Source organism: Nelusetta ayraudi, unplaced genomic scaffold (genome assembly GCF_046127955.1).
Source record: "Nelusetta ayraudi isolate G7.1 ecotype Tasmania unplaced genomic scaffold, CSIRO-AGI_Nayr_v1 ptg000023l, whole genome shotgun sequence".
Classification (NCBI taxonomy): domain Eukaryota; kingdom Metazoa; phylum Chordata; class Actinopteri; order Tetraodontiformes; family Monacanthidae; genus Nelusetta; species Nelusetta ayraudi.
Window position 1 is genome coordinate 1,162,501 of NW_027466073.1, and position 15,673 is coordinate 1,178,173.

Below are 15,673 nucleotides of genomic sequence, written 5' to 3' on the forward strand. Positions count from 1 at the left end.
ATGCAGCACGTTAGCTGCAGCAGCACTGTTATCACTTTGAGTGTAAAGAGAAGTTTTATCTTACGAGACAGGCAAATTCAAGCTAATCAATAGCTAATTGAAGAATTGACCTTTATACAGTATAAAAATGGTCAGTTCTCCACTACTTTAAAAATCAAGTTTAATATGCCCACATCTGACCATATCTGCTGTCAGCACAAATGTCTTTTCAAAGAGTCCGTGCAATTGCACAACTACACAATACTGTACAATTTCACAGTATCTTTCTTAAATATCAGCAAAGTTCAAACCTACATTTTTTTGCTGACCTTGGAAACAGACTGATTCTGCATACACACTGTGTACACTTGACTTTCCATTTTCCATTATTAAATAACTTTTGCTATTTTGACGAACTGAAGGTTAATATCAAGTAAACAGATGGAGAGAAGTAATTGATTTGCTACGATGGTAACTGCAGTTATTGTTTGGTCATGTTTTTAAATACATTTGTTTTTTCATTCTGTCTTGACTGATGGGTTTCATCAGTGAAAATTTAAGGGATGTAAGCCTCAGACTGTTGATTTGAAAATATTTAAAAATGTGACGACTGCTCTACTATTTATTTCATGGAAGTTTAAAGGATAACATTTCAGTTTGTACGGGGAGAATCCACAACCATCACTCAAACTAAACCAAAACTAAACTTGGGTGCTGACATGGTTATGGGTCTGACAGCCCCCAAGCAGCTTAAGCAGGCTAGGGGAGAGTTTTGCAGGCCTTGAGGCTCTTATTGGTGCTAATGAAGGAAGTCAGAGAACTGATCTTCCCTCTTCCTATTCAAATGTATCCTGTTGGTCTTAGAGGGTGAGCTGAGGCTGGCTTACTGCCTTCCGGGCCCCCTTCAGGGCACCCAAAGACCGCAACCATCTCTCTACAACCCTCAAACTAAAGTAAAAATGTGCTTCACAGACCCCGCGGTGCTGTAGATCCTAGAAAGACGTAAAGATGAAAAAAAAAAAAAAAAGTGTCATTGTATGTGAAATATGGTTTTGCCAGGGGACCTCACATGTCCTCAGGCCTCAATTCCCCCTGGCAATCTCATCACTAAACATGAGGATGCCACCAGGAAAAGGAGGGCGGTGGAAACAGCAAATGAAGCGGCCCCATGCTCAGTGGAGGCTCAATAGATTGGCCCCGGCCAATCTGTGAAACCCAGGTTGCTCCGGCTGCCCGCAATGCAATTACACACAACCTGTTGAATGTTGTCCCGGGAATGCGGTCAGCAAGTCACTAGAGAATTAATGAAATGCCAAGATGGAGCGAGAGAAATTGCCTATATAACCTATCCTCAAGGTGCCCTTGTGGTATTTCTAAGAATGAGTCACACAGGAGGGAAATAGTGTTGAGACTAAGAGCAAAGTTGTTCTGCAACACAGCCACTTTTCCACCCCCTTCCCCCTCTCCTTCCCTCTCTGTCTTTGGTGTGTCTGTCGGAAAGGTAGCAACTGCAGCCTCCAAAGGTCACGGCCATGAAGAGATTTAATTGCATGCAGCGGTGTCAACCTTTCATTAAAACAACTCATTATATCCTGAAAAGTACCATTTGTTAACCTATTCTCTGCAGTCTTTATTGAAGTTAAAAAGCTTTTTTTTTTTTTGTTCCTGCTTCTTCTCCTTCTCCTCAACTTCTCCAAGAGCTTTGGCTTCGTCTGCCCAGTGCAAATATTTAGCACGCTCATATTCCGTCCCGTACCTGACGACGCTGCCCGATGAGTCTGGATCTCTGGCGGTCACTGCTCCTATGACTGTGTTGATGGGGGCGTTCTCGTTGACTTCCAGGAGGTAGACGGGTTTGGAAAACACAGGAGGTTCGTCGGAATCGTCCACCACGATCTTGACCGTCGCCGTGTCCTTGAACGGCCCTCCGCTGTTGGGCTCCGACCGAACGTTGGTGGCCTCGACCTTCAGGGTGAAGGCCTTCCTGCTCTCGTAGTCCAAGGGCTGCAAGGGGACAAGGGAAGTGGTTAAGATGTGATTTAAAAAAAAAAAAAAACGAAAAGAAAGAAATTACATTAACAGCATTGTACCATGTATTGCTAGAGCTTGTGTGCACAAGCTACGCAGCTACGTGGCATCTACAATTGAAAGACAACTCGCAGAGACTCCATGCGGATGCACGGGTGTGAAATGAAGTCAGGGTGTGTTGTAAAAGCAGTGCAAACAGGGAACCGTGACAGACGCTGCCGTCAAAATAAAAAGTGCAACCTTCAGGTCGTCGCTATTGGTTCATGGTGCTGCTTTTACTACTTGTGAGTTGACTCAAAGAAAAGTAAATTAACAAATTTTTTAACTAAGGTCGCGTTATTTTATGTTCAGGCTTAAATCCCACCTTTGTGTTTCACCAAGGCTTGTATAACATGAGACTGCACATGGAATGTTGAGTGAATTTTAAGTGAGCTTTTGAAAGATGGAGCGAAAAGGCTCTTCAGAAAGGCTCTATGGAAATACACTATGTTTAAGTCTTCACACACACTGTAATTATTTAGAGATTTTCTGATGAAGGGGGTCCTGCCATTAGAACCATCAGAAGGAACCTGCATTAAAAAGTAAAAAAAAAAAAAAACACCCACATAAAAGGCTTATTTGTGTGGAGAGAAGAGTCTGTGATGTGTTTTCTATCCATTACGGCAAACACACTTTCCTTGATCATTCCCTTCAGCTCAAATCTTGTTGTGAATCTACCTGCCATTACTGTGCGGCCTGAAGATACTCGGCGACCTCCATTGTGACAACACAGCACAAAAGCTTCTCGCTGGTGGCTCCGCCGCCGCTGCGTCGGAGCTTTTCTGCGCCGCTATCGCAACAAGATCACACGAAATTAACGAGAACAAGTGCTCGTTCGGGACTGTCAGCGGAGGCTGTAATTTGACAAAACATGTTGCGCGGAACGCGCCGGCGTGCGCCAGATACATCTGTCCCAAATCGCAATTTTTCAAAGTTGTGTCGCCGAGTTTTGCTTTCACACTTTCACGCGACTCGTCATTCACGTTTAAGGGACGGCGAAGTGAGAGTCGCAACTCATTTCACACCGCCACAATTTCTCCGAGCACTCCGCTCTGTCACGATTTCACTCTGAATCATCTGTAGTCGCTACTCCAATAATGGGATCAAGGCACTTCCCATGCTACATAACCGGGATTTATAGGGAAATCAAAACTGGGCCTTGTGCTTGAGGCGATCGTAGCTCGAGCTGAAGATTCCGAACCAAACCAATAATGTATTTAGCAAAATAAAGTGCAAACTGATGGTCTGAAGGGCCTTGAGCTCATAGCCGCGAGGGTGGTGGGGCAGACAGGAGGTGGGGTGTGCGTCAAGGTGAGCGTCAGGCACGGTGGGGAGGGTTTTGACTCTCACAATCTCCATCTTCGGGGACCAGGTGACCAGAAGACAGAGCGAAGCCCCCCAGGAAGCCTTTCTCAACCTCAGTTCTTCATGGACGAAGCCGCTCGGAGCACTTTAATTATTAACCTCCCTTCTTTTCCATCTCCTCCTCACTCCTGACACCCCCCACCCCCACCCCCACCCCCACCCACTCCTCTGTCATCTCCCTCCCTCTGATCTCCACGCCTGTGCTGACTAAGTGTGTCATGTTGGCTGGACCTCGAGCTAATGGAGTGCAACTGAACACAGAGGGATGAGGACGTGAGAGCGTGGAGTTATGGATGGGTGGATGGTTGATGAGCGGATTGTACGTAAATAACAAATGACAAGATGTTTCGTTGAGTTAACGCCACAAACATTTGACTTGGAATAAATGCGATTCGCGCGACAAATTGTAAACTGGTGTCTACTGTCTTGCTGAAATACTATCATTTAAAAATGAATAGATGAAGGCAAGCATTTTTAGGCAATGCTCGCAAGTGCATTTCAACATTAAGATGGACACTTGTAATTGATTAAAAATGAAGCGCCTGAATATATAATGTTGGTAAGGACGTGTGCAATTAATTGTGTTGTAGAGTAGCTTTTCTTTATTTTCTTCCAATAAAGTCAGTGGTGGTTTTGGACAGGATGCTATCACATTCATTTTAAGGTGAACATATCTTCATCTTAGACACACGACTTCCAGATATAAAATCCCTGGCGTCAGACTTCAAAAGTGAAAACAGGAGGCTGATGTATTTACCCTCGCAGAAAAAATTAATTATGCATTTAACTCATCACCCAACAACACTACTGATCCATTAGCTAGTGAGTGGTGGGCATGATGGCAGGAGCGCACGTGTTCCATCAATTACCCGGAGTGCCATCTGCCAGTTTTAGTTTTCTTTAATTAATTGCCACCTGACAAGGATGGAAACATTCGCAGGTTTAGTGGTTTCAGCCTTCTGGCAAAACTGGCTTTACGATGCCTATATGCCAGTCGCAGGAATATGGCAGGCACGTTTGAATAACTTTTTTTTTTTTTTTTTTTTTACCACTGCGGTAACAATGACCTTTCAACGCTTCGGACTAAGTGGCATTTGGTCGGCCGCACAAGCCCAGTGACAATGATGAGAATGGGTATTTTCAGTACAACGTACAAATCCCATTCAACATTCTCAATCATGTTCGTCTCTGCTGTCTTTGCTACTGACCGTTGGTGAAGAGGGCGACTGCCGAGCCATCACGACAATGGCCGTGGCGCCAGTGGCTCTAACTGCCACAGCAGACTGGAAGATTACTAGCAAAGCTGTTAAATGTCACTTCTATACCCTCATCTCATGTTGTTCAAGTCATTTTACTCGTCCTGCCAGCCTGTCATATGTCCACTCTGCTTGTAGCCTGTCCCTTCCTCTTTTATTTCAGCCTTTTAGCTCAAGCAAAAGCACGACATTGATGCGCAAGAAGCAGTCGTGGCCAACAATGAGGATTTAAAATACTTTTTTTTTTTTGTTAAATTCAAATTTAATTTTTTTTACAAGCACAGAGGACAATAGCCTTTACTTGGAAACATACAAGTGGGCCAGGTATTGCAATGTGGTTTAGGGAATTATTTTATTGCTTACCTCTAGAATTAAAATCTTACACTCTTAAAAACAAACAGCACACCTTTCAAAAGGTGTGGGGTGGATTTGTCCAATATACAAAAAGAATGATCCATCCCATTTATTGAATGAACATGTGGTAGAATAAGGGCCCCCTCTGCTTAACTCTGATCCTTTATTTTTAAACCATTTGATGGTATGAAAGTAGTACAGACTCATGACCACATCTTTTTACTGAAGCTTTCTGTTATCTGCCATGTTCTGTTTGTTCTTGGTCATTTTTTTTAATCATTACTATTATTATGATTATGATTGTGATTATTAAGACCTTTTCTGCTCAGCATTTGGCTTGCACTGTGACCATATGTGGATAAAAGGGAAAACCTAATGTTCAGTATTAATACTTTTGTTTCATTGGAAGCCCCTGGCCTATAAGGACCAGTGTGTTAATACAATGTTACATCCATGTCACTTTGTTGACTTGCTGACCTGTTGGTGTTCTGCTTTCTTTTGTCCTTTTTCCACATTAAAAATAAATAAAAACAAAAAACAAAACACACAATAAAAACATTGTTTTAAAAAAAAGACATTTGCATTAATCTGCATTCAAGTTTAGCCTAAACAAGCAATTACAAAATGATTTCCCTGATTCCACCTTTGCTGGTCATTGGTGACACTACTCTGTGCCTCCATGTGTTAGAGAAGTGTCCTAGTGTATGTGACATCATTTTATTCCATGGACTGATTCTGCATGAACTGTTTTGGTTAGCGGCACTGTTTTTTTTTTATCTTAAGGTTCATTTTGAATTTAAGATTTTATTATGGGACACTGAGCTGTCCTCCTCGCGGGAGTCACACCCCTGTATATCTAAGCTCTGATGAGGTAAATTTGCAGCACCACTGCAGACCACTGTGGTAAGTGTGGAACCTCCCCTGCGAGCAAAAGGAAAAGAGTGGTGTGCAAGAAAGAGAGCAGAAAAGCCGAGTGATCAGCACGCCGGCAGCAGCAGAGTGAGAGCAGCGCTGTGCACAGAGCTGAGTGGCCGCCAGTGTCAACCAGCAGAGATGGCAGAGCAGAGGAGAGCCGAGTGGTCAGCGTGCCAGCGGCAGCGGGAGCACAAAGAACCAACGGATGGGCCGACCTGACCCGCAGCGTCCAGTCGAGAGAAAGAGAGCGAGAGAGGGAGGCAGTCGTGTCCGCCAATGCAACATGACTCAGACCTGAGTTGTTAGTCTGAAAGCTGGCAACCTAGGACACCTGATGCAGGGACCACAGCAGGAAGTTTGGAGCAAAGCTTTTTTTCAACTGGGGGCTTCGCCATTCCAAAAGTGGGTCCGGTGGTTACATTTAAGATTGCAGGGCCTTTCACTCTCCCTCCCCCTTCTGAGCTTGCCGGTGAGCTACAGTGGCCTGCACACTCAAACCTGGATACCTCCTCCACCTTCTTCTTCATTGGTTTATTTGAAGATACCAGCATTCACCTTAATCACAAAACACACTGTCAGACAGTTGGATTGTCCACACCAGGCTTCCTTAGAAATACGGTGAAATATGGCGGCAGCTAACTGGGAGCCTGACCCTGGATCTATGGATATATACTGTATGTACAGTATATGAGAACGGTTCTAAGTGTAGGAAAACCAAATTACTTTTATTGTACTGCTGCGATTATACATCTTTTAATTAATTAATTAATGCATTTACGTGCAGTATATTAAGCTTTTACCAATATGAATTCATAAATCAAGCTAAATATTAGACACTGGACATTTAAAGGGACATTTCAACATCTTTGCAAGTTTTCCTAATGCCATAATCCCCATAGAGACTTGTTGATACAGTCCCTTTAATTATTAGCGCCCGTTGTTTTGCGATCCCGACAGCGGGGACACAGGCTGCGCAGTGAACAAAATGGACTTGAACAGTACAAGCCTTCCCCCTCTCCACCCCCACAACGCCTCCCCCTTCCTCAGATCTCAGAATCTGACCACTCCAAAATTCTCTTGTAGACGAGACATTCACTACTAGGGTATAAAATAATAATAATACACAGAGAATGAAATGGAGATCCAGCAGCTTTGGGCTGCTGCTGCTGCTGCTGCTGCCCCCCACTCCCTCCCCGTCCCGCCAGCCTGAGTGCACAGAAACATGGCCGAGACGTCGGAACAAGTGGTCCCAGGCAGCATTTCTGAAAAAGAGCGTACGCAGGGGACGCTTGTGTTCACACTAATTCAATAAACTGAGCTTTATGGTCGAGTGTCTTCAGAACCAGGCCCAGGCCTCAAGGGTGTAAAGGTCCTTAAACAGCTGCAGTTCATTAGGGACACAAATAGACACTGAAGAAAACGGTCGAGACATTTTGGAGTTAAAGCCGCACAGCAGCGACAATTCTGCCTTGCTGTGTACGGTACGGAGGTTGAAAACAGGAGACCAAAAACTCTTTGTTCTGTTCTATTCCTCCTTTGTCAACACCCCGAGACTGCTGGGAATTTTTGTTTCCTCTGGAGAGTTAGCATCAAATCGGCGTGTACACACAGGCCATTCAGGGACTTCAAAGTTCAGCTGTGGCTGCAGGGGTGAAAGCTCAGCATCCCACTAACATCCCCGGACAGGCCTGGGGGCCGGCAGATAAAAAGCTTAAAAGCCAAACAGCAAAGAAATCTCTCCCCTGGTTTGCGCCTCTGTAGGGTGTTGGGTCGGATCAATGTGTTTTCACCTTGCCGCAGAGGGTGTCTGACAATTTGAATTTCCATGATGGCTGAGCGGCGTTTCTAGACCCGTCCATGTTGACGAGATGTCGACTGGGACAGGGCGCGCTGGCAGAGGATACACTCAGGAACCCCCCCCACCCCCACCCCCACCCCCCACCCCCGCCCAATGGTTGTAAAAAAGAAAGAAGATAAGCTAAGGCAGAACAATTGCTTCTTTTAACTCGTCTCAATTTGAGATGCTGTCATCGGGAGGGATGCAGGAACTGTTAGTGTGCAAATGCCTTGCTGCTTTCCCTACGCATTAGCATTTATCTCGCTGTAGCGATGCAGGCAAGCAGGGCAGAGCCGTGCAGGGCGGTGCGGGGCGGGGGAGGGGGGAACTGGGAGGGGCGAAGCGCTCGGCGGGACCTGGTACAGGAGGTTTTCTCAAAGACTAATACGTTTGACATTTGCTTTGTCAACACTTAGAGATTTTATACTTTGTGCTGAGTTTGTTCTCCTGCCCTGATGTTTCTTTAGTGGCAGTGAGCTATAGTCCCATAAGACTTCCCGGCCCGCTCTTATACATTCCACCTCCCACACAGTTCATTGTTCACACGTTGACAAAGTCACACCACGCGTCCTTGGGGTAATGCCATTTTCACTTGCAACACAATGACACTTTATATTTGAGTGATGCATAGCTTTCCGCCACAGACACTGAGCCAACCGTGACTCAAGGCTTTAAAAAAAAAAAAAAAAAAGAAGCCCGTCCATCAGTCATGGGTGCGATTCGATTTATGCAAAAATTCCCGTCAAACTGTACATTTACAAGCTGCGTATACAGAATACATACATGTATAAATAGCACCGCTTTGGTATCTTTTCAAGTGCGCGTCCAAACTCTGGGTTTTATTCTCGACTGATGTCCTTGAGATACTGCACGCCTGTCTTATTAAAATGCCTTGCAGTCTTTAAGTGAAAATTTCACACAACACCGGAATGGAATCTTTGAATTTCCATGTGCAGGCAATGACACTCCCACCCCCCGTTGCTTATGACTCCACTTGTTTTTTTCTTTCCTGGTGGAAATATTTATAGTGTATTTATATGCATATCCAGCCGCTTATTGTGGCGCGAACCTGACTGAGATGGTGGGATAATAGCAGCGGTGACACTGTGCTTTGCTTTCAAATTAGCTGATGTATGGCAACGATAGCGATGCTTCGCACCAACATCACAGTGCATCACATTATTGTAGTGATTTGCCATGAGAGACATTGTTCCTTTTTTTTTCCCCTTTGTAATCAGAATTATGGTCACCGGCTACACACAAACACAAACACACACACACACACACACACACACACACACACACACCTCCCGGCTCCGCAAAATGGCTATTGGTAATGTTCCTTTGAGCAAGGCAATTAAACAGCAACTGTGCTGCAAGGCCTGTGGTGAAAGACTGCAACCCTCCCATATGGACGTGTCAGCAGTACAGAGAGCAACAACAACATGCACAAAGTTTCGGTTCGCTCCATCTGCTCTTATGGCCACAAAGATGTGGGGAAACAATTACTGGACATGGCGCAGAACAGAATGATAGTTGAAAACATTTGACAATGAGTGAGAATTAGCCTCGAGCCAAACAGCTAAACTGCGTTATTGTGTCCATAAAAGCTGAACATTTTGCAGGAATCAGATTTTGCGTTGCACAAAATGAAAATGCACCTTAAAACGTCAACAGTTTTTCGGATATACAGACGTCTCTTCTTTTCCCGCTAATGGAAGAGGATAAGTAACACAGGTGGTGCAGTGCTTAGCTTAGCACCGTTGCGGGTTCGATTCCCGGGATCTCCTGGGGCCACGCCGTGTGGAGTTAGCATGTTCAACTCTGTGTCCGTGTGGGTTCTCTGCGGGTTCTCCAGGCTTCCTCCCGCAGTCCAAAGTCATGCATGTGAGACAAAACTGTATTGACCGTAGGTGTGTGTGAGTGCGGTGACTTGACCACAGCTAGGAGCGACACTGGCAGGACCCTGCCACCTTGAGTGGCCTTGAGAGGAGGAAGCGGGTATAGAAGATGGATGGATGAGAATAATGAGTGCTAACATCAGAGTTTCCATGTAATAATCAATTCCAGGTCCCTGATAGCTTTTTTCCCCTTCCTTTTTTTTCTTCACATTTTTAGGAACTTAATAGAAGTGTTTGTGAGAATCTGGGTGCTCTATCCGATTGTGTGATTTGATAAACAGATTAAATTTTGACCCCATTTGTGCCTTTGTTTAGCATTTTTAGCATGTTTATGCATTTTCATGCATTTTTAGCACGTTTTGCATTTTTTTTCCCTTTGTTTAGCGTTTCTATCTCCATCACGTTCTTGAAAGAAGTTACACCAAAGAAATGCAAATGTAATTTAAGGTAAGATGAGGTTTGAAAGCTTTACCAATACCAGCTTCTAGCTTCAGCACCTTGGACGACCTCAACCGCACTTTGCAAGACCAACTTGTCAGATGGTTCAAGAACACCTGAGCCGCCCCCCCCCAGCTCACCTTCCGTAGTCGGAGGATCCCCTCCTGCGTCTGGCTGTCTGTGACAATCTCAAACACTCCCTGATCGTTTCCCTCCATGATGTTGTAGGTAGACTTGGAATTCTCGCCGATGTCTCGGTCGTTGGCCTTCACCTTGCCGCCCATTCGCTCCAGCGGCAGGTCTTCGGGGAGGACGAACTCGTACAAACCTTGAGGAGGAAGCGCACGTTGAGCAAATTAGACGATGTACTGCAAAGACGCCACAGAATCATCACCATCATCATCATCATCATCAACAGCCCTGTTCTGTTAAATATTTGATTTATTCCTCCAATTTCGACCGCTTGGAGAATTTTTTGATTGTGGAAAATAAGTTTTTTTTTTCTTGTTTCTTTTCTTCTTCTTCTTCTTCTTCTTCTTCTTCTTCTTCTTCTTCTTCTTCTTCTTCTCCTTAACGTCACTCGACACGTGGAAAAGTCACAAAGTCGCTCACTTTTGGAGAATTTTGGCGGATTGTCGTTGATGTCCGTTAGCGTGACGGTGACCGTGGTCGTCCCAGACAAGCCGCCCATGTGACCTCCCATGTCCTTGGCCTGGATGACGACCAGGTACTCCTCCCGCATCTCCCGATCCATCCCGTTGAGGGCGACCTTTATGGTAGCTGGAAAAGAGGGGAGAAGAGGGGGGGGGGGGGGGGGGGGATCAGTTTATAACACATTACCGCAATTATAAACATGACTGATACACTCGGCACATCTTTTTAACGGCGCTCGTGCAACGAGCGGGGCCCACTGTGACCTTCACGCCCACCTTCCTCTTACTGCCTCCCTCCTAGTTTTACAGACCATGAGTTCACAAAACAAGGTCTGCAATCTCAGCATAGGTAAGAAAGAAAAAAAAAAAAAAAAAGGGAGAGGGAGAGAAAAAAGCCGTGTGCAGGCTGAGGAGATGGAAAAGCGCAGCGCGAGCACAGCGCGAGCGCAGCGAGTCGGCCTCAGCCGTGAAAATCAGCTGTGTTTGTTTTTGACTGTGTGTCGCTGCGCCGCCGTCCGCACTCATTTGTATTCTGATTGAGTGCGAATTATGCTGTCTGTCTCGTATAATCTTGAATATTGTATGCAGAACGGACCTTATTGACTCAGCCACGGCGCTGCATATAAAAAGGGCTCAGCGCAGGCATATACGGATAATCCACTCAGGAAACAGAGGCCCGCAGGATCATCAAATGAATATAAAACCCCTCATAAAAGCCGGGCTTTGGCACGGCACCCTGCCTCGGCCCTGAGCCGCCGCAGACAATGAGGGCGACGCTCGGCTCTGATGATGAGAAATCATGGCGGGAGTGGTTTTCAACGTTGCCTGAGCCTGCGCATTTCCTATTCTGGCGACAGACTCTCCTCCTCCTCCCTCCTCCCTCCTCCCTCCTCCTCGTCCCTCCTCCTCCTCCTGGATGCGAGACAACACCCGGGTCAGTTGTGCTCTCGGAGGTCGTGCGCAGCATCGGTGATCCGAACAAGAGCGGGGCGTGACAGGCAGGTTTCAGACGGAACAAAACAGCCTCCTGACCCCCGTCACACCGCCAGGGTGTGCAGGAGAACCGGAGCGGCAGCCTTCATTAGCAGGCATCCGGTCACAGGCTCTGTTAACACAGTATGTTAACTCTGTCGCTCACAATAGATGTTTACTTGCGGGTCTTATTTAAGGCTGCAACGATTCCTTGAGTAAGTCGAGTAACTCGATGACGAAAAATAATCAAGGAATTTCATCGTTGGCGGTGTCGCTTAATTAAATCTAAAGCTCACGTTTCGCACGGACTCTTTCTGGCGTGACACAACGTGCTTCCGTCACAGGCCACGCCCCAAATGCAAATCGGGAGAAGACGGAAGCCGTCTTTCGGCAACGGTACCATGGCGGCGCAGCACCTGCGATGCTTCTGAAACGCGCACTGTCTGTGCCACGTCTGGTGTGAACTGGAACACTGACGTTAATGGCCGCTTTAATTAAGCTAACGCATGTTTTTTTTTTTCCCGATTGCTCGATGAATCGATGGAATATTTGATAGAATAATCGATGACCAAAATATTCGATAGCTGCAGCCCTAATCTTATTCAGTGCTCTACTCAAAGTTCCCAAAACGCTGCAAATAATGTTTGTGTTTACTGCATTAGTGGTGCAAAAAAAGCAAAAAAAAGACTGTTTTAGTTTTAACCACAATAGGCACAATTTGAAAATGTATGCATGGATATTAAAGACGGTTGCACGCTGGGATGGGACTTTGACTTGGCGAATTTGAGTAAGGCAAGACTAGACAAGGAGAGTTCTGTCTATATATATATGCACACACATACACACAAACATATATATATATATGTATATATATATATATATACATATATATAAAGATGAGGCCTCCATGAACTACAAGCTATTGCTATCACTATCAACTCTGATTCTAACTTAGAAGTTGGCAGTTTTCATGACTCAAAAAAGAAATGCTCACATCTGACATTTGACCACAGTCTTGACTACTGTCAAACCAGGTTGAATGAGTCAAACATATAAAAGATCAGGCGGAAACAAATAAACAGGTGTCGCGGATGTAGAAAGGAAAATGCACGGCAGCTTACACCGAAAAATGTGTATTTCAATAAAATGAAATGTCTTCATCTTTTAATTTCATCTAAGTGTCATTTCGTAACTTTTAAAAAATGTTATGTATGTATGCAAACACACATATATAGATAGCAATAAATAAGGCATGGTCTCTCAGTCTCATCAGTGAGGTTCTGCACCATCGCGAGTCAGACAAGCATGTCGTTCCAAAAATAAAAACTGCAAAAAGTCCATGGAACACCTCCTTCTATTCTGCACACACACACACACACACACACACACACACACTCACAGAGTCAAGCAAGCATGCATGCACGAACACACGCGCTGTTCAGTCATCCTGTGGAAGCAACACTCTCATCTCTGTTGATCATCGTTAATTATTCAAATTAATTCCTAATCACTGAAAAGGGAGGATAGACAAACACTCATTTCCATAGATATTTGCCTCAACCCCCCTCTTTTCTTTTTTTTCCTACCGACCATTAACCAACAGATGAATTGGGGCATGATGTTTATTTATTTATTGAATGCTTTTCATTTCCAGCGCGGCGTTCCAAGTGTCAGACACGTCCTAATGCTTGTTTCCCCCCTTACCTTTTATTTTTCATTAGCATTCATTAAAACATCTGGCTCACTTGAACGAGCCATCTGCGCGCCCCGCAGTTTCATCAAGCATGAATTGCTTATCCTTAAATTGTCCGTTTCAGTTGTGTTTTTTGCCGGGCCCCTCGGCGCCACCTACCTCGCGGCGAGGACGAGGCCAGCGGTCTCATTCAGCCCTGCGCTCTCATCCTCTGCTCTGTTTATGCACATACAATTAGACACTCTCACAGCTTGTTTATTCACGCTGCTTTCTTTCCCCCCTTTTTTTTCCCTTCCCCCCCAAATTGTGAGACGTCGATTTCCATCTTATTTCTTATTGATGTAGTTTTGCCATTATTTAATCATAGTGCTCACAGACACGTGTTGGAATGTCTTCTAAAAAAAGAAAAGAAAAAAAAAAGAAAACTGCAATTAAAAATCCAATTGATCCTGGTGAGGACATCATTATTATTATTATTATTATTATTATTATTATTATTATAATTATTATTATTATTATTGTTATTATTTGCTCACATAATGATGTTATGCAGCAGTATATGAGTGCTGGCCTATTTAGCATTGAGGACAGCCAGTCGGCTCATAAAAATCCGCTGCTCAGTGATGACCTGCTGCGCTCAAATGAGTTCCATCATTTTGTGGCTCTGATAATGAATTTCATGAAGGACACGCTGAACCGTTCAGATGGTCAGCGACCATCAGCAAAGCCAAACCAGGAGTGACGACACGGGCCACGCGCTCAGTCATGATCCGTCCCCGATTGGCGTAGGCATTTACCTGAGAGTAATACCTTTAGTTTGTGTTGGAGCTCATTAATCCGTTCTGTGGCTGTCCACTTTTTCAAAATGTTTATTACCATGAATCCGTTGATGAATTCTGAAGCCTGCACTGACATGTATTATTGTTTTCATCTCCACCAGTTGAATACTCTTAACTGTAACTCCGAGTTTACTGACCCTGCGTAGGTTAAAACTTCCAGAACAGCTGCTTAGAACTAGTCCAATCAACTCTGAGTGTGTTCACCTTAAGTTAATGGAACCCCGACAATAAAAGTCGCCATGGCAACCATCAACAAGAGGTCGTCAGCGTAATTCAGTACAGCACACTACATTCATTACTTCAGCGCGCTGGAACGAGACACTTCATCTGCTCATACAGAGAATTTGAGTATGTTATTACGAGATGGGAAGAAAGAACACCGCTAAAGAAAAGTGTCACGGGAGAAAATTACAGGTGAGTAAATGCACTGTTTTAGGCGATTTTAGACACATACTTGGATGAAAACCAAAACTAAAGTCTCACAAGATTGTGGAACAACTCAACAGGCGAAAAATATCTTTTGGAAACAGCTCAAAGGTTCAATCTGTAAAGTTTGGCTTGGTTTTTGCTTTTTATATTGGTAAAGGTTTAACAGTACAATAAAAGTCATTTGATTTTCCAACCTATCTATATCAATATCTATATCTATATCTATATCGATATTAGATAGATGGATAGATAGAGCCATAAGAGTCTTGCTCCTAGTTAGCTGCCATCTTGCTGCCATCCATGAACTACATACGAAATGCAAAATTTGCAGACCTTCAAAATAAATGCAAGACCACGACAGGGCACGGCCTGGATTGAAATAAACTCTGGGTTCAACCATGTTAGCAGTGTTACCAACTGGGAGTGAAACTCTCAGTGAAACGGGCTCCAACTGAAAACCCAGAGTTTTCCTCTCGTTTCCAACTTGACTTACTCAGAGTTTTCACTGAACCCGCTCTCTGTAATACCCCCAAGGGGAACACGTAACAAATGGCTTGAAACATATTTAGTGCTAATTAATACCTCATATAATACAATATTATAAATATGAGTCAGCTTGAGCCGAAGATAAACTACATCTGATGATTTTTGTTTCTTTAACGAGTGCTCCAGATATGGAGGGAAATGTGCTGATCTTGACTGATTCATAGCAGCTGGCTGAATTAATTTGTCATTAATGAGGAAGTTATTCATTGCATTACCTGCAGTAATTCCGACGAAGCTGAGAGCCCGCTAATCTCATCTTAATTACTGCTAATTGTCCTTTAAGGAAAAGCACACCCACACACGTGCACGCGGACGACTCGCGCAATGTCCAGGCTTAGTGGCAAGTCAGGTGACTTGAGACGGTTTCCTCAGCACTGTTGGTTACCGGTATTTGCTTTTGGTTTTGGTTTAACACAGCCATGTGAACAG

At 44.5% G+C, this 15,673-nt stretch overlaps 1 protein-coding gene across 3 annotated transcripts in view; it reads right to left on the reverse strand.

Annotated features, from left to right (window-relative positions):
- cdh8 (cadherin 8) overlaps positions 1-15,673 on the reverse strand; it is a 117,878-nt gene that overhangs the window by 21,767 nt on the left and 80,438 nt on the right. For all 3 annotated transcript variants that reach the window (XM_076028426.1, XM_076028425.1, XM_076028427.1), the window contains 3 exons: positions 10,725-10,892; positions 10,253-10,440; positions 1,736-1,983 (listed from right to left, as the gene is read on the reverse strand). In XM_076028426.1, coding sequence (XP_075884541.1) covers positions 1,736-1,983; positions 10,253-10,440; positions 10,725-10,892 — 604 coding nt within the window. The remainder of the gene's footprint in view (positions 1-1,735; positions 1,984-10,252; positions 10,441-10,724; positions 10,893-15,673) is intronic.